General features: G+C 34.8%; 1 protein-coding gene across 1 annotated transcript; it reads right to left on the bottom strand.

Annotated features, from left to right (window-relative positions):
* Positions 1-1,349: 1,349 nt before the first annotated feature.
* Positions 1,350-21,191, bottom strand: LOC129220487 (carbohydrate sulfotransferase 11-like). The gene is made up of 3 exons (XM_054854906.1): positions 20,974-21,191; positions 4,400-4,764; positions 1,350-2,270 (listed from the first exon to the last, which is right to left on the bottom strand). The coding sequence occupies exons 1-3, from the start codon at positions 21,148-21,150 to the stop codon at positions 1,754-1,756; spliced, it is 1,059 nt and encodes a 352-aa protein (XP_054710881.1). The 5' UTR covers positions 21,151-21,191; the 3' UTR covers positions 1,350-1,753.
* Positions 21,192-22,961: the final 1,770 nt, after the last annotated feature.

The raw sequence follows: 22,961 nt of genomic DNA, 5'->3' as shown, positions 1-22,961 counted from the left end.
CCGCCATCTTACTGATGTCATCTTTGAAACTTAATGTAAATAACTAGATTATCTACTGTATCGAATTATATAATCATCATTTCTGTAAGTTGAATTGTTTCTGTTTTACATCCCTTTACAAACGATTCATTTCTTTTACCCCACCCTGTATAAATGATTGGTTCCGCCGACTTTAGTTAGTTAGTTCTTGATTATATTTAATTGCAGTTGTTCCCGACCTGAAATTTGAGGACACTTAGATATTCCTGGACGTTCGTTAAAACGTCTTCACGAAGGCAGTTTACTTACTTTTAATATTTGTGTTTTGACTGTGTAAAGCACTACCACATTAAAATAATAAATGGAGAAAAATCTAAAGTTATGTTTGCGTAAAAGTAAATACTCGTAAGTTTTGTTTTAAAAAAAAGCAGCTGTCAATTGGATTTGAAGCAGTTAATTGAAAAATTATTTCTGAGAAGTTTTTTTTTTTTTCTCAAAGCTCATATCGTTACCTCAAAGCTACAGTAGGATATCTTACTGTTATTCCTGGGAAAAGATAACTTACTATTGCTCTGAGGTGACAATACATTTTCGTATTTCCGCCTATCTTAAAAAATCACACAATATTCTTTTGGTCTTTTTCCTTATTATTTTACAATAATGAGTTCCCCACAAAATATTTAGCAATTACTTTACTGTACTGTGGTTTCAATGTTCTAATCATAGTTACTACTAAGAGAGATATTATTATTATTTTTTTAACAAACTTAAAATCTTCATTCAGTAAAAGATTGGCAGTTCCAATGCTTTATGGGGCCTATTATATGAAGCTATTCTTGTAAACACAAACTAAACGAGTTTTTGTTTTTCACAAAAAAAAGCATTTTTTCAGCGATATTGTTAATATGATTTCAAATACGTCACCATTATCACCTTGCATAGTTTTACAGAAATAGTTTGCTTTCAATATAAATTCTCTCTTAATCAAGTATGATTTTGTCACTTTTAACTGCATAACATTTCATAATCAATTTTTTTGTGAGACTTTCTTGACATGGTAAATTTTACACGCTACGCAGTTCTGTAGACGTCTGTAAGAAATCTCTATTTACTTAATATTAAATCCTCCATTATCTCTATGGAGATTCGCTATTATTTTAGAAATATTTCTCCATAGCCTTAAAAATTATCTATTGCTGTTTTTTGTACATAATTCCTAAAAAAAAAAAGAAAGAAATTCTAAAAATATTTCTCTTTCGAGTGCCAACAAAATTTTCAAAAATGTAACTCGAAACTTTCAAAAACTAAGTAAATAAATTCACTTTTCAAAATCAAACATGAAGCTAATGAGTTGTTTATATTACATTTTATTTTGTAATTGACAATCATTAAATTGTGTTTCATTGATTTTTGTACTTGATCTGATTTTTACTCTTGGGAAAAATATATTTGTTGGATTTCTGGAAAAGGCGAACGTTCCTCGTCACCTTTTTTGAACTCGCTTATTTTCCATCACCATTCTTTGCGGGTTTTGACTCTGCAAACACCACAGACATTCAATATAGATTCTGTAGACAACCTGTGGAGCTCATGATGAATACTTCATTTGTTCAGAGGAACTTTCCTTAAGCGATATCTATAGTCTCCATAGTACTCATAACCAAACTTGCTGTATCCAAAATTGAATCTTCGGAATCCAAAACACTTACTACATCTCGAAATGAAGCTCCGACGTGTCACAAATTTGGTAATTTATTTATTTGTTTGTAACTGATCATTTTTCAGCCATTGTATTATTCTGGATTAGAAACTCATCGACAGTATAACCAAATAGCTCAAAATCCAGTCTGTAAATCTGATATAACTTCTTAATGTAATCTTGAGGAACTGTAGCAAAATATTTTAGTGTCAATGAACGAGATGTAGTCTGGACATTGTCCCACCATGCAGCCTCAGACCGAATCTCCACTTTATCGAAAGCGTATGGAAAATCATGTTTAGCAGTTTCTAGTTTGCCAATGAAGTCGTAATCCACCAAGCAAGGATCACATCTGCTCCAGTATGGTGCCCAGTGTTCGTCGAAATCTCTTTCTGTCACGTGAGTGAGGTACCAGACGAATTCTGTGAAGGTTATTGGTGAGTTGGTGTTATTGGGGCGAAGCTTCTTGATGATAGGATCCCAGTACCTGTCATAGAAGTAACGAACTTCTTCTCTTGGAGGTTCTGCTTTGCTTCGGAAAGCTGACACCAATCGGTCGAAAGGATGACGGACGAAGATGATCTTAAAAAACCTGTAAAAAAAGTTCTTTCATGACTATTTGTTGCAATATTTTAAGTAAACATTTTTGTCTTTATGCCTTTTAGTTGATGAAAGTATACAAACATGGGCAGAAATAGAATTTGAACCAGGTTTCCAGACATGGATGCCTCGATATTAGGTTACGAGAAATCCCTATGACCCAATGTTCATACTAGGGCACGGGATTGCGCGATTCCCGCAACTTTTTCTTAAATCCACTCAATAAAATCCAATCTGCGCGCTGTTCCCGCTATTCACCATTAGCTAGCATACGTTAAAAAAATAGCGGAACTTCTCATCTTGGATTTTGGTTTTTCTTTTTTGCTTTATGAAGGCAGCCAATAATAATGGAATGGCTTATGACAGTTTAAACTGCAATCTTATAATGAATGAACAGACGAATCTAAGAATTTAGTCACAGAGATACCTGGAGATTTGAAAAAAGAAGGGATTTTTTTTTTAATGAACATTCAAGGACTTTTGGAACTTTGGTCGCTATTGGTCGAGTTTGAGTTTATTTTCTGCTCCTAGTTGTATCAAATAAAACGTTTTTTGAGCCTATATTGAGCCAAAGCAGCACCAAAATGTTTTCGTTGACGAAATCATGATTTTTAGTTTTTTTTTTTTTTTTTTATGGGCATTGATAATTTTTAGAACAATAGAGAATAATGCATTAGGAAATGAATGGTTAAAAAAAGGTGAAAACAAGTACAAAGACATGTATATACGAGCTGCCTATGCGTGTTCGTATTGCCATGATAACAAGAATATGGTCAACAGAAATGCAGGTATCGTCCACCTCTGAAAAGTTGAGCTATAGCCTTAAGCAAGTACATTTCTTTCAAGGGAGAGCAATCAGTAAGAAGAGGAATTGTTAAGTGCAGAGTTGGGCTATCATTGCAATCTTTTTATTGGCTAGAAAATCCTGTACCGCTTGATACTTCTTACCTGAATTATGTTGTTCGCCAAACGGACAATAACACTGCAAACTAAATCCGCTAGTACTTCAAGTAGTTTTTCCCCACCGCTATTTCAACAAATGAAATCGTTTAATCGGTAGGGCAGCGGAGCTCAACTTGTCGAAGGTGGACAGTACGTAGTCAACAGGTATTCCTTTTAGGCGACCAATAAATTGATCACGCTGACCCGGAATGAAGCTATGGAAAATATTTCGCTCAACTTTTAGCCCTACCCTTCTTTTTTGAGGCGCGAGGATGGAGGAGTTGAGTATTCTTTCCGCATTCCAGTATGATGTATTACACTTCCCTCAGACTTACAAAAGTATTTCCGCATCAAAAAAGGTTTCTTCCCTGCAGATGGTAAACCGAGACTCACTCAAACTTTTTTTAAATGCGTTTAACGTAATCAGAACGTTTCTTCATTTCTCTGTTAAGACAAAGACGCTTGCGTTGGTGACTGGTGAAGGCAACGAATCCTAAAGTAGAGGAAATTCTATATCCAAAGGAGTGCACCCAATAACTAGACAGATTCAGCAGTGAATGTATGTCTCTTTATCACACAAGCCCTAGGGTGATAATGAATTGCTTATCCGCTTTACCAAGGATCGCAACCCAGTTCTTTCATGATGGGACAAAAAGCGTTGAAATGGCTGGTCTAGGAGTAATAATCCTTACAGAGGAACCTACTAATGCAACTTAGATGAGAAAGTAAAGAAAAGTTTTGTTTAAAAAGATAAACTGCATTCAAAAACACATGTACGAGCTGCCTATGGATGATAAGATTGGTATGACAACAAGAACATGGTCAACAAAAGTACATGTACGTGGCATACAGGTATTCCTTCTAGATGACCAATAAATTGATGGGATTGACCCAGAATGAAGCTATGGAAAATATTTAGTTAAAATTTACCTCTGTCCCTCTTTTTGAGGAGCGGGGGTAAAAAAGGGTATTCTTTCGGTATTCCAACATCAATGTATTAAACTTCCCTCAGCCTTACAAGAGTATTAACTAATCAAAGAGAGTCAAAAACACTTATGGACACCAACATTTTTTGAACTTGATGGGAAGTTATTTTACGCTGTCTTTAAAGGATTAATGGCGGTATGTAAATGAATCCTCTTTCAAGAACCAGTAAAGTAATTAAAGATTGGAACTAACCTGTGTATCGTCGTCGAAGGGTAGTACATGGGACTTATTCTTCTGAGCTGATTGTTAGCAATTAAATGCAACGCTGTATCGTTGTCTTGCAGTGATGGTTCCAAGTTTATTCCGGATATATTGAGGAAAAATCTCTTTACCAATGTAGAGGCTACTTTAGGAATGAAACAGAAGAACAGCACTTTCGATTCGTCTAGGATAATGGGACACATCCTCGTCTTGCAGTGTGTCTCTTTGCCGAAACGTCTGTTGGCTGCAACTCGCCAAACACGTCTCATGGCGACGATTTCGTCTTTCTCGCACACGTCTCTTACTCGCTGAACCCTTCTTTGGTATTCCGATTCCCATTGCCGTTCACTGAATAGCTGTAAAAGTTACGAGGGATATTATTTTCCAAGAACCTCAAACTCAGCTGCAGAAAAAATTGAACAATTAATTATTTTAGAATAAAATTACATTATAAGAAATCTCAACTGAGCTATTGAAGAACGGAATCATCTCCAAAGAAATCTTAACTGAGCTATATGAGTGGGAAAAAAAAACTATATCTCTAGAAAATCGAACTTTATTATTGGAGAATGATATCATTTCTCCAAAAATAAATAATGGGAGCCGAAATTCATAGAATAAGAGAATTTTACCTTCAGAAAAGAGCGAATTCAGCCGAAAAAGAATGGAATCAGGGGTGGAGTTTGAGTTTCTTTTGTAGAACCCAAAAATTTCAGGGACATACTGATTTTTTTTTCGTGAGTTATCGGATTTAAAAAGTTATGAATATATGTATGAAGCAAATGAACTTCGAAAGCATTGGTATGAAATTATAACTACATTGCATTACTTATCGGTTGTGAGTAAAAATACGACAACGTGTTAACATGTTCAAATAAAAGCAATTAAAAAGAGTGATTTGAAGGTTATCTCTATACTCCTTAATCAGCAAGGCGGATGCACAAGGTACCCATGCTTCATTTGTGAATGGGACAGCAGCGAAGAGGCTCAACATTAGGTCAAAAAAAGATGGCCGAAAAGACAAAATCTGGAACCAGGCTTATGTGACACCTGTGAAATGTGTGAAAGAAAAGTGATTCGAAAAAGCTTAATTGCGCCAGAGTTTTTTTACCGCCACTACTAATAAAACTAGGCACTATGAAGCAGTTTGTCAGACCTATACCAAAAGATGGTGACTGCTTCAAATACCTTTGAAAAAGTTTTTTGACTTATCTGAAGACAAGTTGAAAGAGGGAATCATTCTTGGTCCTGAAATCCGTAAGCTTATGAAGAACAAGTATTTGAAACTACCATGAAAGCAAATGACCATGTTCTGTGAGTGAAGAATAGGGTGAAAGATTCCACCAAGACATTAAGGATATGAAGCATAAATATCAAGGGAGAGGGGACAGAGACATTCTAGACGTCTACTGTTGGATATTAACGAGAGATGAAACTGGGATTAAACATAAAAGACGAACGTCAAAAGAAGTTTCAATGTAAAAACAGTACGCTTTTAAATAGAAACTTTTTTTTTTACTATATTTTGTTTTTTTGTTGCTTAAAATTTGATTCTAGCTTTCATGCATGTAATTTGCTCCTCTTGGTTATTCGACCATTTTATGCATGCTACACCTGAATAAAAACAGATTAAAGTAGTATGTTAATGATTTTCTTCTAGAAACCAGGTGCGGATCCACGGGAAAGAAACTGGGGGAAACGTCCCCCCCCCCCCAAAAAAAAAGAGAAATTTCCAGGTGTACTTTAAAAAATTTCAGAACAGAATGCAGCAAAATTCTTTAAAAAGTCATACGTTTTTTAAAACTTCAACTTCAAGAAAGGCGCCAGGAAAAGCGAGGAGAGAATTGCAAAAGCAGATCCGAAGAGAGAACTGTGGAAATGTCCCCCTCCCTCTCAAAAAAAAATCCCAAGTGTGCCTAAAACTGTTCAGAAAACAGGAGTACATTAACAATTTTCCGTCTTTTAGAAAGTGAACTGGGGCATCAAGAAAAGCAATTAGACAACAGCAGATGCAGATCCAGGAGGGGAACTGGGGGAATATCCCTCCCCCCTCCTCAATCCCATACATACCTAAAAAGTTTCACAACAAAGTGCAGGAAAATTCTTCTATTTTATACACTTGAACTTGAAGAAAAGCTCCAGGAAAAGCGATTACAAAATAACAGAAGCGGATCCACGGAGGGGAACTGGACGAATGTTCCTTTTCCCCCAAAATATCATGCGCACCTAAAAAATTTTAGAACAGAAATCAGGAAAATTCTATTTTATAGAACTTGAACTTGAAAGTATGCTCCAGGAAAAGCGATCAGACAATAGCAGAGGCGGATGGCGGATCCGTAGAGGGGAACTGGGGGAATGTTCCCCTCCTCTCCAAATCTCACGTGTATTACCTAAAAACTTTCACAACAGAGTACAGCAAAATTCTTCTGTTTCATAGGACTTGAACTTGAAGAAAGGCTCAAGGAAAAGCGAAGAGAGAACTGCAAAAGCGGATCCAAGGAGAGGAACTGGGGAATTTTCTCCTCTCCCCTCAAAAAAAAAAAAAAAAAAAATCTTAAGTGATTCTAAAATTGTTCAGAAAACAAAGTACAGGAATTTTTTTTCTGTTTTTTAGAACTTGACGAAAGGTTCCAGGAAAAGCAATTAAACAATAGCGGAAACAGATCCACGGAGGAAAACTGGATAAATGTTTCCCTCCCCCAAAATCTTATGTGTACCTAAAACGTTTTAGAAGAGAGTACAGCAAAATTCTTCTGTTTTATCGAACTTGAGCTTGAAGAAAAGCGATCAAACAATAGCAGAGGTGAATACATGGAGGGGAACTGGGGGAATGTTTCTCCACCCCCCCCCCCCCCACCCCCCAAATTTCATGTGTACCTACAAATATTTACAACGAGTACAGCAAAATTTTCCTGTTTTATAGAACTTAACTTTGAAAAAAGGCGCAAGGAAAAGCAAGGAGAGAATTGCAAACGCGGATTCCAAAAGGGGAACTGGGGAATATCCTTCTTCAAAACACAAAATCCCAAGTAAACCAAAAATTGCTCAGAAAACAGGGTAAGGTAAAACCACCAGTAGTTGACACTTTAAAGATTATTTTTTTCTGTTTGTTAACCTAGATTGAAGGATTCATCCTAGGAGAAACTTTTAATAATTGATAACTGTACCAACTAATCCCCTATTATAATGCAACAAAATAATGACATTAATAAAATGAATGCACATTAAAAAAAAAAGACACTGGGTTGAAGTTGACACTAAACTAAAACGAGAACATCTAATTGTTGACACACTTTATTTTCAGTAGTTGATACATGCTTTGACACAGAAAAACAGGAATTGCTTTTGTAAATGAAATCGTGCCTACTTGTATGAATATAGGAATCGCACTGCCGAATTTAGGCAGCAGCAAGCACTTGGCTTATTTTTTGTATATAGTAAATACCCGTTGCCCCCCCCCCCCCACAGGTACCCGGGTAGCAACTTCTGGGAGAATGCAAATTTACAGTATTTCTGTTGTTTTTTAGCTGAACCTAGGTATAAAATTTCAAGGAAGGTGGATAAGGGTGGGGGATTTAGGTTTTGCTCCGGTTCTGAAAAATCGAAGATACGGCAATCCAGGAATGTCAAGATAGTTATAGAAAAATATAAAAATTAAATATTTCCGTCATAGGGTTATAAGTTATGCTAAGCTATAAGACTATCAGAAGTTAAGATGAAAATTCGAGTTCGGGGACTGAGTAAATATTTTTCATCGTAGTAAAAGGTTCATCGATATGGCACAATACAGCTTCCCAGTAGTAGTTCAATTTATTCACTTTAGGGCCATTTCCAGTCTCCCAAATTTTTGTACTTGCTTTTTGCATCTGTTTTCCAGTAATCTTTCAAAATAAGTCATTTTGAACACAAACCTGTTTAAACTGTCTTTTGTATTCATTTGAGGTAGAGTGGATCATAAAATTTAAAGCTTCCACTATTCAGTGGCACAACCAGAGGGGGTGGAGGGTTGGGGTGCCCACAGGGGGGGATTATGGCGCAAGTTGCACCATTAAGATTTTTGGGTGTGACTTTTTTAATTTTTTTAGTTTGTTTATTCAAGTTTATTTGCTGATTTATCTTTAGTTTAAACTATTGATTTCATCTTATTTTTATTTTATTTTAATTAAATTTTATTTTATTTAATTATTTTGTGTGTAAGTGTGTGTGTGTTTGTGTTATTGGTGTAGCGAGGAACTTTTTTAACAAATTAATAACAATAATGAAAATAATTTAAAATAAATAAATAAAATAAATGATTTAAAAATATTTTTTTTTAATGAATAAAATAAAAAGGACTGAAAATAAAAAAAAAACGAGCTGATGTGTGCATCACATGACTTCCTTTTATACCAATTTAAAGTTATTTCCCCATTATGGGCAATTTTAATATGATTCAATAGTTAAATATCACCAACAATGGCCAAATGGAAACCAGATTTAAAAAAAAAAAAATCGCCAAATTTGTCGCAACAAAACTTGGCGACCAAGGGACTGGCGATATATTGCCAAGGGTATCGCCAAATTATAACACCACTTGAGTTTACATCAAAATAAGTAATGATTTCCCCCCAAATAGGGGCAAAAGACCCCTTTAAAAACACCCGAATGCAACCAAAAGGAGAGGTACACAACTAGACCTCACTAGGAGTCTACGTACCAGATTTCAACTTTCTAGCACATACCGTTCTTGAGTTATGCGACATACATACGCACATACATACATACATACGTACATACGGACGTCACGAGAAAAGTCATTGTAATTAACTCGGGGAATGTCAAAATGATATCTCGGGTGCCTATACATTACATTCTTATCCGCATGTGGTCGGGTTGAAAAAAAAACTCAACATTAATTCGGGGGTGAGCAAAATGGAAATTAAGGCCGAATTTTGAGTGAAATTTTTTTCGCGAATACAATACTTCCTTTCTACTTCCTTTTACAAAAAAGGAAGTATTGTATTCGCAAAAGAAGTTTCATTCAGAAATCGGCCTTAATTTCCATTTTGCTGGCCCCCGAATGAATATTGATTCTTTTTTTCAACCCGACCACACGTGTGGATACATGCTTAAGAACGTATACACTTGAACAATCAATTTTGACCATCCCCGAGTTAATTACAACGATTTTTCTCGTGGCGTCTGTATGTGCGTATGTATGTATGTATCTCGCATAACTCAAGAACGGTATGTCCTCGAAAATTGAAATTTGGTACATAGACTTCAAGTGGGGTCTAGTTGTGCACCTTCTCTTTTGGTTGCATTCGGATGTTCCAAATGGGGTCTTTTACACCTTTTTGGGGTAAAATCATTGTTAATTTCAATGTAAACTCAAGCGGTGCTATAATTTCACCAACACTTCCAAAATATCGCCAAGTTTTGTCGCCAACTTGGCGACGAATGTGGCGGGTTTTTTTTTTTTTTCTTTTTCTTTTTTTTAATTTGAATTCAATTTGGCCATATTTAGATAGTTAACCATTGAATCACATTAAAACTGCCAATATTGGGAAAATGTATCTATATAAAACGTTTTCTTTGCTTCGGTTCGCAACAGACTTGGAATGAAAGTATTTAAAGCGTTTTTCTGCTCACTCCGAGGCACTATTATTTTAAATTGGAGTAAAAGGAAGTCATATGATGCACACATCAGCTCGTTTGTAAAAAGATGTAAAAAGGGCAAAAGGCATGAGAATTTTTTTTGGGGGGGAGGGGGGATTTGTACCATCGAACTTAGGGAGATGGGCACCCTTGGTGGGGGAGTTGTCACCCTGTGCCCCCCCCTCCGACCCCAGAATGCTGATTAGAATGTTTCTTTAAAATATGTTTTATAATTAGAGAGAATAATAGAACGGACCTTGGAAAAACGAAGTTATTTTAATGAGTTGAAAAAAAGATTGTCGCGAAAAAAATCTAAATTTCTTTTGAAATGAACCTTGAAATAAAAACTTTCAATCGTGTTGGTTTATTGATCAGTTATTTACATCCCCTCCCATTTTTCCCCCTAGTCGGTTTAAAAATAAGAAAGTCTTCATAATGCTTGCTACGCTTTGGAAGCCCCCTTTCCCCCGCTGAAACCTTTAAAGAGTGTCTCGAAACTCGTTTTCAGGCTTGATTTTCGGAAAAATTCCAGAGGAGAACTACCTAACACCTCGCATTCTAAAAACATCGAGAATCGTTTACTATTGCTTTTTCGGAGCTTCAAATTTGAAAAATTGCCGAAACCCTAACGTTACCAAATATGGTCTACAATCCCGTTTTTAAGACGTCAATTACGAAAAATTTCCGGACAAGGACCCAAATGCCCTCGTAGGAAATCTAAAAATGAAAAAAAATTACAATTTCGAAAAATTTAAGGGGGGGAGGAGCATTTAAATCCTTCGTTACTGGATATCGCTTTAAAACTTCGTTTCCTAGGACTTCAATTTCGAAACATTTTTTAGGAAGAACCCCAGAACCCCACTGCTCGTAAAATCATCAAAGTTAGTCTGTACATGCGTTTTAGGAACTTCAATTTCGAAAGATTGGGGGGAGAGGGCAGTGGCGTAGCTAGACACGACTTTCGGGGGGGGGGGGGGTTACTTCTTATATATATATATATATATATATATATATATATATATATATATATATATATATATATAAATGTATGTATATATGTATGTATGTATATATATATATATATATATATATAATCGCTTGGAATTTTTTCCTTTTCTTCTTTTTTTTCTTTCTTTTTCTTCTCTCTTCTTTTTCTCTTTTTTTTGAGACTAACTTTTCGGGGGGGGGTTTTGTCCCCAACCCCCCCCTTAGCTACGCCCCTGGGAGAGGGGATCGATTTAGATCTACTCTACAAGAAAAATCGATGTGGGGCAGCCCCCAAAAGTCCCGTTTCTTAACTTACCGTCAACAATTATTGCCTATAACCGAGTTTCTAAAACTTCAATTTCTAAAAATTTTCGCAGGAAGCAACTCGAAACTTTCCTCTCCGTAATATCGGAGACATTCTAAAACTGCGTTCTTAGGACTATAACTTCAAATTTTTTTCTGGGAGAGAACCCCCAGACTCCCCCTTATCAGTTGACAAAAATTTTAGGAATAAAATATAAGTACAACAATAAAAATAAAACAATGAAAATAATGGTTTTTTTAAATTATTTTCTGAGAATTATACTTGCAGAATTTGTAAAAGCCAAAAAAATTTTTGTAAGAAGACTCAAGATGCAGAGGATAAGTTGTAAAACTCCATTTTTCTGGTTATTTTTTATGAGTAATTTCATACCCCCCCCCCCCCTCCCCATAAAACATAACTGCTAAAAAAGTTCCCCTCCCAAATCCATATAGTCTGCATCCGCCCCTGCTAGAAACTGAACTATAATTTGACGTATAAAGCTTAAACAGCAGGGAAAATTTAGTTTTTCTCTCGAACAGAGACGGTACGTGTAATATGAAAACGGTGATTTTCATTCATTTCAACTATTAAAAAATAATCGATTGCTGAAGAATCAATGGGAATCAATAGGAATATATTTTTCGATATGTTTTTAAATGAAAAGAAATACTACTGCGAGATACTTCATGCAAAAGTGGTCGAGAGAATTATTTTTGAAGCAGAATTTTAGCAAAAATAGATGTCAATTTTACAAAAAATGCTGACGTGATTGATGGGAAAAAAATGAAGGTGATTTTCTAAATCAGGAGATCAATTAACATAAAGGTCAGTCAAAACTTATTTTGTATTTTCCTAAAACTTTAATCTCGCAGTGTTATGTAATTAATAAACAATGCAAAATTAATGTACAAAATATATACAGGTGTTCCGTTTTAACCTGCAAGATCACTATTTTCGCAACCATTAGTCCTTGATGTATGATTCCAATTGCAAAAATGTTCAAAACCAGATGCAGAGTTAAGATATTGAAAGTTTGAAGTAAAAGTTAAAATGAGTCAAAAAATACAAAACGTAACTTTTTATACGGGCCCCAGATCCCCCAACTTATATTTAGGGGAAAAATCTCCATTGAAAAGTAATTCCAACACAAAAAGTTTGAAATTAGTATGACCAATATTCACCGAGATGTGAAATGCAACGTTTTGTGACTTACACCACTTTTCACTCGCTGTCAATAACACATTTTGGGGGAAAATATAGCCATTAACAAGGGTTTAAAATTATATGTGTGCCTACAGCGTAGTTTTTCAAATTGATTGCGGCTTAGTAGTGTATTTTGCGCAGCATGGCATAACATTTGCATTTATCTTTGAACAGCAACGAAAAATATAAATATTTTGTTTTTTTTCTTCGACAACCTGTCATTCTTCTGAAAGGGCGATAAGTTTGAATCTCATCTTCTGTATGGTCCCTTAAAACATTGAAATGGAATATCTTCTTAAGTTTTGGTCGCACAAATGTCAAGTTTTTTGTGTCAGTAATAGTTTTCAATGGAGATTATTTCCCTAAACATAAGTTGGGGTACCTCGAGCCCATACAAAAAGTTAAATTTTGCATTTTTTGACTCATTTTTATTTTCAATTCAAACTTTCAATATCTCAACTCTGCATCTGATTTTGAACATTTTTGCAATTGGAAGTATACATCTAGGACTAATGTATGCGAAAATAAAGTTCTTGCAGGTTAAACACCCCGTATATAGTATATATATGAATCTCAAAGTAAATACGATTTTCGTCACTGCATTGACCGTTGCAATGAAATTAGAAGGTATGATTGAATTTTTGTTACAGGAAAGAAGAATGATTTCTTGAAGAATTAACTGATAAACAGGGGTAATATTGACTTGAGTTTAAATTGAAACACTTTCACAATGCCCCTGGGAAGGTAACTCAACTAATTACATGACCAATAACCCTTCCTCCTTTTACTTAACTTCTCAAAAAGTTAAGTTTTAAGCTCAGCCTTCATCTTATCACAACTCTAGCATGTAGGAAATCAGGTTAGTTAAGATTTGGCACAATAAGAAAAAAGAGATTGATCGTATTTCGTTCTATGTTTTTATTAATGTTAAAAACCATTTCTACTTTATGTAACTAATAATTAAAACTGAAAACTTTCTCATAGCATTTTCTTCCTTTCCTTTCTTTTCTTCTTCTTCTTCTTTTTTTTTTTTTTTCTTGATATATTTTTATTAGCGTCATACGGCGTGGGCCCTCGGAAAACGAGGGCGTGCAATGGTGCCCGCGGGGGCATGATGGGGAACCTTGGTTTAAATTGTTGCATTATTATTCTTTTTTAATCTTCTAATCAAAAGTTCAATAGTCTTAGTATTAATCATGTTATGTATGATAAATACTAAGCGATTGTAGGTTGGTTTGGCTAAAGCTTCCGATTTTTTTCTACCCAAGTGTGATCAAAAACAGACAAATGAGCCACAGTTTTCGTTTTCCAAAAACTTTCAGTGTTTGAAAAATTTACCATAAGAGCAAAAAGGTTAAGAGACACTATTTCTGGGTATCAGAACGGAACGTTCACAAAATTCACGTCGCAGAAGCAGAAAATCTTGATTTCAAAATTGTTGACGATTATTGCTCATTTGTTTAAAAGCAATGTGTGGAAATTGAATGTGTGTGTGGAGCATCATTGTGTCACGAAAACATACAAATTGAGTTGTGCATTCACAACGTCGAATAAAGGGTACATTTGTATGTAATTTATTTTACATTTACAAGTTTGTGAAACAAGACATTATATCTTCCACATGCAAGCTCCCCATTGCCTAAAATCCTTCATTGGGTCCCGTTGTTCTAATACAGCGTTTCTTAAATTGTGTTCCGCGGAACCCCAGGGTTCCATAGAGATCACTTAAGGGTTCCACGAAGCTTTTTATATCCCTATTCTTCTAAAGCTTTCAAAATAGTCCCTTAAAAAATAAGGTTTAAGTGAAGCTTTTGATCAGCGTTTTTCGAATGAACAGCAGAGAAAATATCAAAATGAAATGTGGGTTAAAAATCTATTTATTCTCAACATTATGACCTTTGACTATGAATACTAGAATTCACTAAACTTTTATTAAAATGACATCCGATTTGTCCAGAAGCCTAAAATAAGGTCGTTTAGGGAATTTCTGGAGCAGCTCAAAGATGAATATTTTTCAATTATCACGATATACCGTTTTTCACTTTTACCACTTGCAACTTAAGTATATGTGCGAAACGGGATTCTAACTTATGTATTTAAAAGGGGGAAAAATCAACCAAACTGATGCTGAACTTGACATAAGAATTCAACTTTCACATGCATAGAATCTAATATGTGGATCTTCTAATAGCGAAAATTTGTAAGCACTTGTCTCAATAAAATTTAAGCCTTGACATTTTGTTTAAATATGTTTTTAAAAGTTTCAGAAACTTAACGGACGTTTTTTAATTACTTTTTCAAGTCGATAATTATTATTTTAACGTTTTTCCGTTTTTATTTTAAATAAACAATTTTCTAAATGTTGCATTCAGATTATACTGTTGAAAAAAAAATTAGAGGCTCCGCGAAAAATGTCGGCATTAAAAAGGGTTCCACTTGCGAAAGAAATTAAGAAACGCTGTTCTAATATAATATTTATCTTTAACTTAACATTTCCTCTAGTTCTGGTTTCTGTACCTCAGAGCCAGAGGAACGGCAGTCACATTAAGATAATTTTACAGCAGAGAGGAAAACTTTTTTCTGGTCCATGCAAAGGATGGGACGCACGCTCTTTTAATATTGGTAAAAAATTGAAAAGGATTTTTTTAAAGAATTATTAAGAATTTTTTTACATGGCTCGATGCGGAATAAACTTCTGCACACAATGCACAAATAAACAGAAAATCGCAATTTTTGGACTTACGTCCTTCTGGTTATGAGGTACAGATTTTACATTAATTCATCAATCAAATTATTCATTGAAAGAGTCAAAATAACTTTCACACTACGAATAGTAACTTTTTTTTTTTTCGTCGCATACTAAGAGACCTTGGAAAAAATTCTATAATAGTACGAGGGAAGAGTAGAGATCGTGAACAATCATTGGACGCTGCATATCTGGAAAATCGAAGTCGAAAATTCCGGATAAAAGAGAGCACTTAAAACTGTAAGAAGATCTCACAAACTCTGGAATTAGGTATTTCACGAAATGACTATTTCATGGGATGTTTTTAACTACACTAAGAAATTCACTCAATAAATTTCACAAAAGTCCAGAAATGCATCGTAAATTTAATTCGACATGATATAATAAACTTTATTATGTATTATGTTATTAAATGTCGTTAGCTGTAGTTTTTTTTTTTTAATATTAAAGCAATAGTTTATTTTCACATTCCATCATTTCGAATTTAACAGTATTTTTAAATGTTAAGTTATTTAGTGATACAAAACTTGACTGGTGGGTTTGAAAAGGAAAAAAGAGAAGTTATAGTGTTGCTTTCGGTTCATGAGGCAGGCCCGGATTACCCAATAGGCCAACCTAGGCCCTGGCCCTAGGGGCGCATGCCGAAAAGGGCGCACGTTGCAGAGGGGGGAAAAATAAACAGCTTGCTGGGAAAAAAGCGACGCGTTATGGAGAAGCAAAATGTATCTAGAAAAGAAAGGTATAAAAACAGCAATTGGAGGGGGGAATGGGGGGGGGCGTGGTGCTTGAGTCGAGGTGTCCTTTTTCAATCAAAGCATGTAATTTTCAATATCTTTGATTTGAATAATGTTTTCTTTAAAATATAGCTTTGACCAGAGGCGAACGGAGTCCTTCAAGAGAGCACCAACCGGGACTCCCAAAAAAGGCGAGGTTCGAGGGTCAAAAAAAAAAAAAGAAGTCGCACGGGTTCGAGGGCGCCAAAAGAAAAAAAAACCCGGAGTCGCACAGATTTAAGGACAAAAAAAAAAAACTGAAGGCGCACAGGTTCGAGGGCGCACCGAACCTTGGACCGGCGGTAGGCTAGTTCGCCCCTGGTTTTGTAAAGTAAAAAGCTTATTAGAGGTCACACACAGGAAAATTAGTAAAAATCATGACCTAGAAAATGTTCAATTACAAAATTTGTTGCCGAATGACAAAATACGAGCATGCACGTCGCATACCAACATCTAATGAAAAGAGAAATCAGACGTTAGACACAGGGGCGGCATTTCAGCATTTCATTTGGGGGGTCGAGTTTTTTAAGTAAGTATTACCATAGTGCGGTCCCAAACATACATTAGCTAACAGGAAGTGGTCATAAAATCAGTTTAATATGAATAAAAATTAGTGTTTAGAAACAATTAAAATTTTTATTCATTTTCTAATAAGTTATCATACAAAACATCTCGATACTAAAGTTTTTATACCTTTTGAAAAAGTTTCAATGCGTGATTTTTGGAATTCGGAAACTCAGGGGAATCGTGTTACTAATCTATCAGTGCCAATATCGTGCTGTTTTGCCAGTGCAGCTAAATAGAAAAGATGGTGAAAAAGCTCATGCCCTTATGCATGTATGACTTCGTTTGAATGTTTTGCCCATTGTGCTTCGAAAATAATTCTCTAACCTCCTGAGACAAAAAAAAAAAAAAATCTTTCTCTACTAGCTGAGCTGATTGGAATAGTTAAACTAATAGTTGAAGTAACAAAGTTATGTATAAAAACACCTTTTATATCTTGCTCTTCAAAATCACCGAGGAAACTTCAAACTTTGTGAGGGGCTTAATTTTTCATCATTGAATAATCTAGTCTCGAAGGCGCTGTCAGCTTCAATGAGATGTCATCTGCCTCCAGCTCTGTTATTCACTATTCGAGACTGATGAGTCCATAACAAGGGCGAATCTGCAGTCTCTAGATGTGAGAACTGGTCTTGTCGGTATATTGCTTGTAATTTTTTCTTGCCTCATGCTAAAATTTTTACTCATAATTGAAACATTTTATTTTTCGTTTTCAAAATCCAATCCAGATAATATAGAGCCAGCCATACAGAAAAACAATTATCATCAAATCTTGTGTTAATTTCATTCGAAACTAAATCTATTACTTCATACAAAATAAAAAAAAATAAAAAACAGTGTTTGACTTTACATCATCATGTAGATTTTTGTCACTTTTTTTTTTTTTTGTCTTTTAAAAATTGGCTCGGAGGAATCACGCTTGATTGAAATATACCTCTATGTAAAATCTATTTTCAATTTCAATTGTAGATTGCACTATGGTAGTATGGTGCACAGATCAATTGCAGATTGAACTGTGGCTTGAATAGTCCGAAAATTAAGGGTAACGGATTGTGAAGATGTTTCGACAGAGTAAAGCATTTTTCAAAAACTTTCCTCAATACAAATTGAATACAAATTCAAACGAAATCATACATGCTAAAGGGCATGAGCTATTTCACCATTGAAAGAATCGTTTTGCAATAATTCTTCCAGTCGTCAAATCGCTGCTTTGAAGTTATCGAGAAATGTTTTTATGGTTTTAACTCTTGAAGACCATCTTGTGTCACTCCGAGATTGCATAATTATAGAGCCCCATAAAAGGTATTTGTTGATATGTTTTGTTTTTTTTTTTTTGAATTCAATAATCACATGCATTTTTAAGAAGTTACTATGAAAGCATATAATGCACTGAGCAGCTGAAACGTATTTCTAGCAGAAGAAAGCGATGAACACTCATTAAATAATTATACACTTAAAAAATGAGCGTAAAAGTGAAAGTAAAATATCAAGGAATTTTCTTGTGAAAACCTTGCAGCCACACCACTTAGCACTGGATTCTCATATTGGACATACTATCAGACTCATATTGGGAACAAAAGTATGAAATATTTAGCCTATATGAAGAAATATCTTCTTAGTTAAAATTAACCCATGGTTCCCTATCAGCTTTCTATGTTCTGAAAAGGCCGGAAAATATTTCATGAATTTCTAAGTCATCATCCAAATAACGAAAAACACTTTTTCTAGTCCGGGAATGTGTCGAGTTTCATCAAATAGTTACTGAGAACCAGCGAGATTTTTCTTAATGAACATTGATTCTCGATTTACATAAATTGAATTCTCCCATTTTCTATCATTCTATTCAAAAAAAAAAATTGGGGGTGCGACCGCCCCCTCTTGACCCCCTATTTGCCACCCCTGAGTAGACATCCGTACAAACAAAAATATTATCATGTTGTCTTCGAATTTTCCAAACTGTCGGATATTTTTTGCCAAATAAGGAAAGTTTGGATGTAACAGTGACCTCCCGTGACCCCTAATTGAGGCTCCTCTGGCAATCATATCACCTATTTTGCACAAAATATGCACCATAGACTGCTTTACTTCTCTACATGCACATGCATTGCATGCAAGTTCCTAATAAATATTTTACTATACACAATTTTACATATACTTTTTGATAATAATCTCGGATATCGAGGCTTGCTTTCAACATATTATTTTTGTGAACATTTTTAGTGAAAACATCATCACAAAGATCACAAAAAAAGTGGATAAAAATGCATGGGATGCCCCGAAATACGTTTTAAATAGAAGAAAACTTTAAAGTAAAGAAAGAGACACCAGCATTTCTAAATCTTCCTAAGGTAAAAATGAATGAAACACGTAAATGTATGAAGAAATTCAGGAGCCATTGTATTTAAATTTAAATAAAACGGAAAATATTGCATAAGATATCACTGCTAAAGATCATTTCAGTATAAAGCGACAAAAGTTTTTTTTTCTGCGGCTTCAAACAGACAAGAATTTGAGGGAGAAATTTGAAAATTACATTATGGGAAAACTAAAACAGTTAAATATTTTTGGAAAAGAAAAAGTGGGGCAGGATGTTTTACAACATATTTTTAAAAATAAAAAAAGATTGCGACCAAAGCAAAATAAAGGGATGGAGGCGCTTTCTGAGCAAAACCCCACCTTTTTACTTCACCAAAGGTAGACTAAAATTGCATTTTTATAACTGTAATTTCATAAAAACTTCAGAGGAAATTCCATGAACCCGTTTCCATATTATTTTCAAAAATTATCTAAACATTTTTATTTTTAGGGCGTTTTTGCCGATCCCCGACTCTCTTCGAAACACTTTGAAGATCATCTAAAATTGCAAAAATTTTCCCCGCTGGAAAGTCCCCAAATCTATCCCGTCATCCAGCACTATCAGTTGCATTAAAGGTAGTACAAATGCACATTTACAGTTTTTATTTCGATTTTTTTCCAGGAGAAAGATTTCGCCCCACTTTCACATCACAACAGATAGTCTAAAATTTCGTTTTAGGAACTTAAGTTTGAAAACTTTCCTGGGGCGTGACCCTGATTTCAGCCCTACTTCCATCTTTTTGAAAATCTTATAAGATTTGTTTTTAGGACAAATTGCGACGTGAGGAGGGAGGGGGGGGGAGGAGAAAGTCCCCGAATTCATCCCTTTCTGTAACATCAAACATAAGATACAGTTACGTAGGTTACGTATTTCAGTTTCGAAAACTTTCCGAGGAAAATTCCGAATGCCATTACTTTCCGTTAAATCACCTTAGATGGCCTAAAATTGCATTTCCAACGCTTCAATTTCTAAAAATTCCCGGGAGACCCCCCCCCCCCCATCCATTTGAATATCAGCGAAGGAAAACAAACAAAGAAATCCATCCCTCATTTTGTCAACAATCATGGGAGCCCGAAATCTTCACTTGGCACTGGCCTAAGCCTCTGGGAATAACTGGGGGAGGGGGGGGATACGATTTCAATAGAGATCGGATATGTGAGATGGGGCGTAATCTTTAAGTTTGGCCTAGGGGCGTAAATAGATGTTAATCGGCCCTGTTCATGAGGCAGAACTGGTTGCCTCAGATGACCAAAAGTGATATCGTTTACTAATCAAAAAATAAATTAAGTTTGAAGAAACCAACTTCGGTTAAAGAAGTTCCGGTTAAAAGAGTTTCGGATAATTGAGATTCTATGGAAAAAAGGCTTACTAGACATCCGGATTTCAAGCACCCATCACGATTCATGTACGAATTTGAAAAATGTCGGGAAAAAATTCTGATAATTGAAAAAAATGACTAATTTTTGGAAACACGTGTACAGTGCTTCTTTTTTTTTTTTTTTTTAATTTCTTTCTTTCTTTACAATAAATGAACATTTATGCTTCGAATGCTTCGAGACAAAAAAGAGCCTCTTTCCAAAGAGAAAAAAGTGTTGTTCCCGCAAGTTTTTTTCTTTGCTAAGGTGTAATGGTTTACTTCTTAAATAATTACATTATATCACGAAAAATGTTTAGAAAAGTATTCATTTGGTTAAAAAAAAAAGCTTTTTTGTATTTTTTTATGTATAATAAATTTTACATTAATTTGAGTAAAATATAAATGTACTGCTTAAGAATTATATAAAGCTCTAAGAAATATAAAAATAGCCAAATTGTTTCTAGCGAAAATTCAATCGGCAAATACATTATACTAGTACCACCCCACACCCTCTCAGAAAAAGTTTCCGGTCTTGGCCAATGCAAATTATAGTAACCTTAATAATAATTATCTAACTTTCCCGTTAATAAACTACTTTTGTGACCTTCTTTGAGACCCTCAAACGAGTATAAGTCACATACCTGTTCGCTTCTTAGCGAAGTGGGGTCATTCACTTTTTTAGGCTTCCGTTGATGCAGATTCTTTGGGGTCCATCGGTCAACGAAGCTCACGAAAGCTAAGCAAAGAAAAGTCGCGCATAACACCGTGACCAGCAACAACCTGTGCCTCGGACACCTGTGCAGTAATAAGGACCCCATGACTTCGGCATTGCTCGAGTGCAGGGGCCGAAGATCCAACGAGAAAGACGAGCACACACGATGTGATTGCGAAGACCTTTTGCTTTGGTGGCGAAGCGAAACGGTAGCAGAAACAGGTTTAAGGTTGGGTACTTTTTTTTTCTTATTCTCAATATTTTCTTTCGCCAAGGTTGAGGTAAAGCATAAGTATCCGGAGCAAAGAAAAAATTAATGGAAATAACGACGGTGCAACCAGGCGCTAACTTTTAATAAAGGTGTGTTTAACATGTCTCGAAAATATAGTCTATCTTGTTAGTTTAAAAATATATGTTTAAAATTTAATGCATTTGCATCTTGCATGGATAACACAAAAAGTTGCAAATAAGAAGTCTTATCAAATTTTATAGAATGCATATATTAAGAAGTTGCTCCCTTAAGAAGTTTTTCGCCTCCAGCTCATGTGATTCCGATTCCGGGCTGATGAGTGCTAAAAAGCATGAAACTGCAGTCCTGGGATGGAATAACTGAGCTGGCGGTGTATTTTAAGTATTTCTGCCTTAGCTCTGGCTTTAGGGCGGTAACTTACTACTAAACAATTTACTACTACTGTGGGAAAAAAATTCAAATTTTGAATGGTGTTTGCGGTTTTTTACGAATACCGGCCGTTTTACAGTAATAAGCACAATATTAAGGAATAAATAAACAAAAAATTAAAGCCAAATGACTTATAAGGGTCAACATAATGCAGAAATATTATTAAAACGACATATGATAATTTTAATCATGAATTTATTCGAAAATATTTGAGTGTATACGATGACTTTTGTGGCGTGTTATTTCTCCGTCTCTTTGTTTTCTGACCCATTTCAAAAAGAAGATCCTTCAATAATTTGAAAAAAATTACTGGGTTGTACTTAGAATGACACAGGAATGATGTGAAAAAATATTGGACTTCATGTTCGAATTCAATTTTGCGTTGTTTTGATTTTACTAAAAAATTTTAAAGTGTACGAACACTTTTCGGAGTCACTGTATATTGAATTGAAAACTGTATATGTTTTTTCATACGTTTATAAATTTTTCATTTTAAATTCATTATTTTTTTTATTATTCATTTGCAAGTGTTGCTTTGAAAATACTATTCACTTATAATTTTTGAACTTGATATTTTATTTAAATTTGTATGTAATTTTTTAATATATTAATTTTAAAAATCAATTTTTTGAATAAAATTATATACATTAGGCCTGTTGCTGGATGCCTAAATTATTTGGATAAACATTCTTGTGGTATATGTGAAGCTCAACGTTTTACCAACATAAAAATTTGAGCTTCCAAAAAAAGTTTTTTTTTCGATTCGGCCACACAGAACTGTTTCATACTTTCAGAAGTAAGCAGGCATGGGTTACCGTCGTTCAAATTATTTTAAATTTTTTTTACAATTGTTTGGCCATAAAAGGAAAAAATATAAGAGGGTGAGTGACTTCAAAAATCGACTTTCATTCTTTTGGGTAGAGGCACCCTAATTAAAACTAGGAGATTTTTTAAGGGGAAGAACTGTAGGATATTTTTTGTATCGTTAGAGGAAGGGATGAGGTTTAAGAGTTTTTCAGAGGCTCTCCCCGAAAATTTTTCAAAGTTGGTTTTTTAAAAACGGAGTTGTAGGCAATCTTCGATGATTCTAAGGAAAGGGATGAAGTTCGGGTTTCTCTCCAGGATTATTTGATGAAACTAAAGATCCAAAAACGCAACTTTAAATGATTTTCGGAAATGTTTAAAGGGAAGAGAAATTCAGAAATTTTCCCTCGAAGTTTTCTTGAAGTTGAAGTTTT

The sequence above is a fragment of the Uloborus diversus genome, chromosome 4 (assembly GCF_026930045.1).
Source record: "Uloborus diversus isolate 005 chromosome 4, Udiv.v.3.1, whole genome shotgun sequence".
Classification (NCBI taxonomy): domain Eukaryota; kingdom Metazoa; phylum Arthropoda; class Arachnida; order Araneae; family Uloboridae; genus Uloborus; species Uloborus diversus.
The sequence above is the reverse complement of the archived record's forward strand: the minus strand, read 5'-3'. Positions and strand labels throughout refer to the sequence as shown.

Bases quoted from the DNA above. Each gene is read 5' to 3' on its own strand.
- LOC129220487 (XM_054854906.1), bottom strand. From the start codon at position 21,150: ATGGGGTCCTTATTACTGCACAGGTGTCCGAGGCACAGGTTGTTGCTG. The intron at 4,765-20,973 runs GTATGTGACTTA...TAACTTTTACAG, and splicing joins CTTCGCTAAGAAGCGAACAG to CTATTCAGTGAACGGCAATG. The intron at 2,271-4,399 runs GTTAGTTCCAAT...CTTTTTTTACAG, and splicing joins CCTTCGACGACGATACACAG to GTTTTTTAAGATCATCTTCG.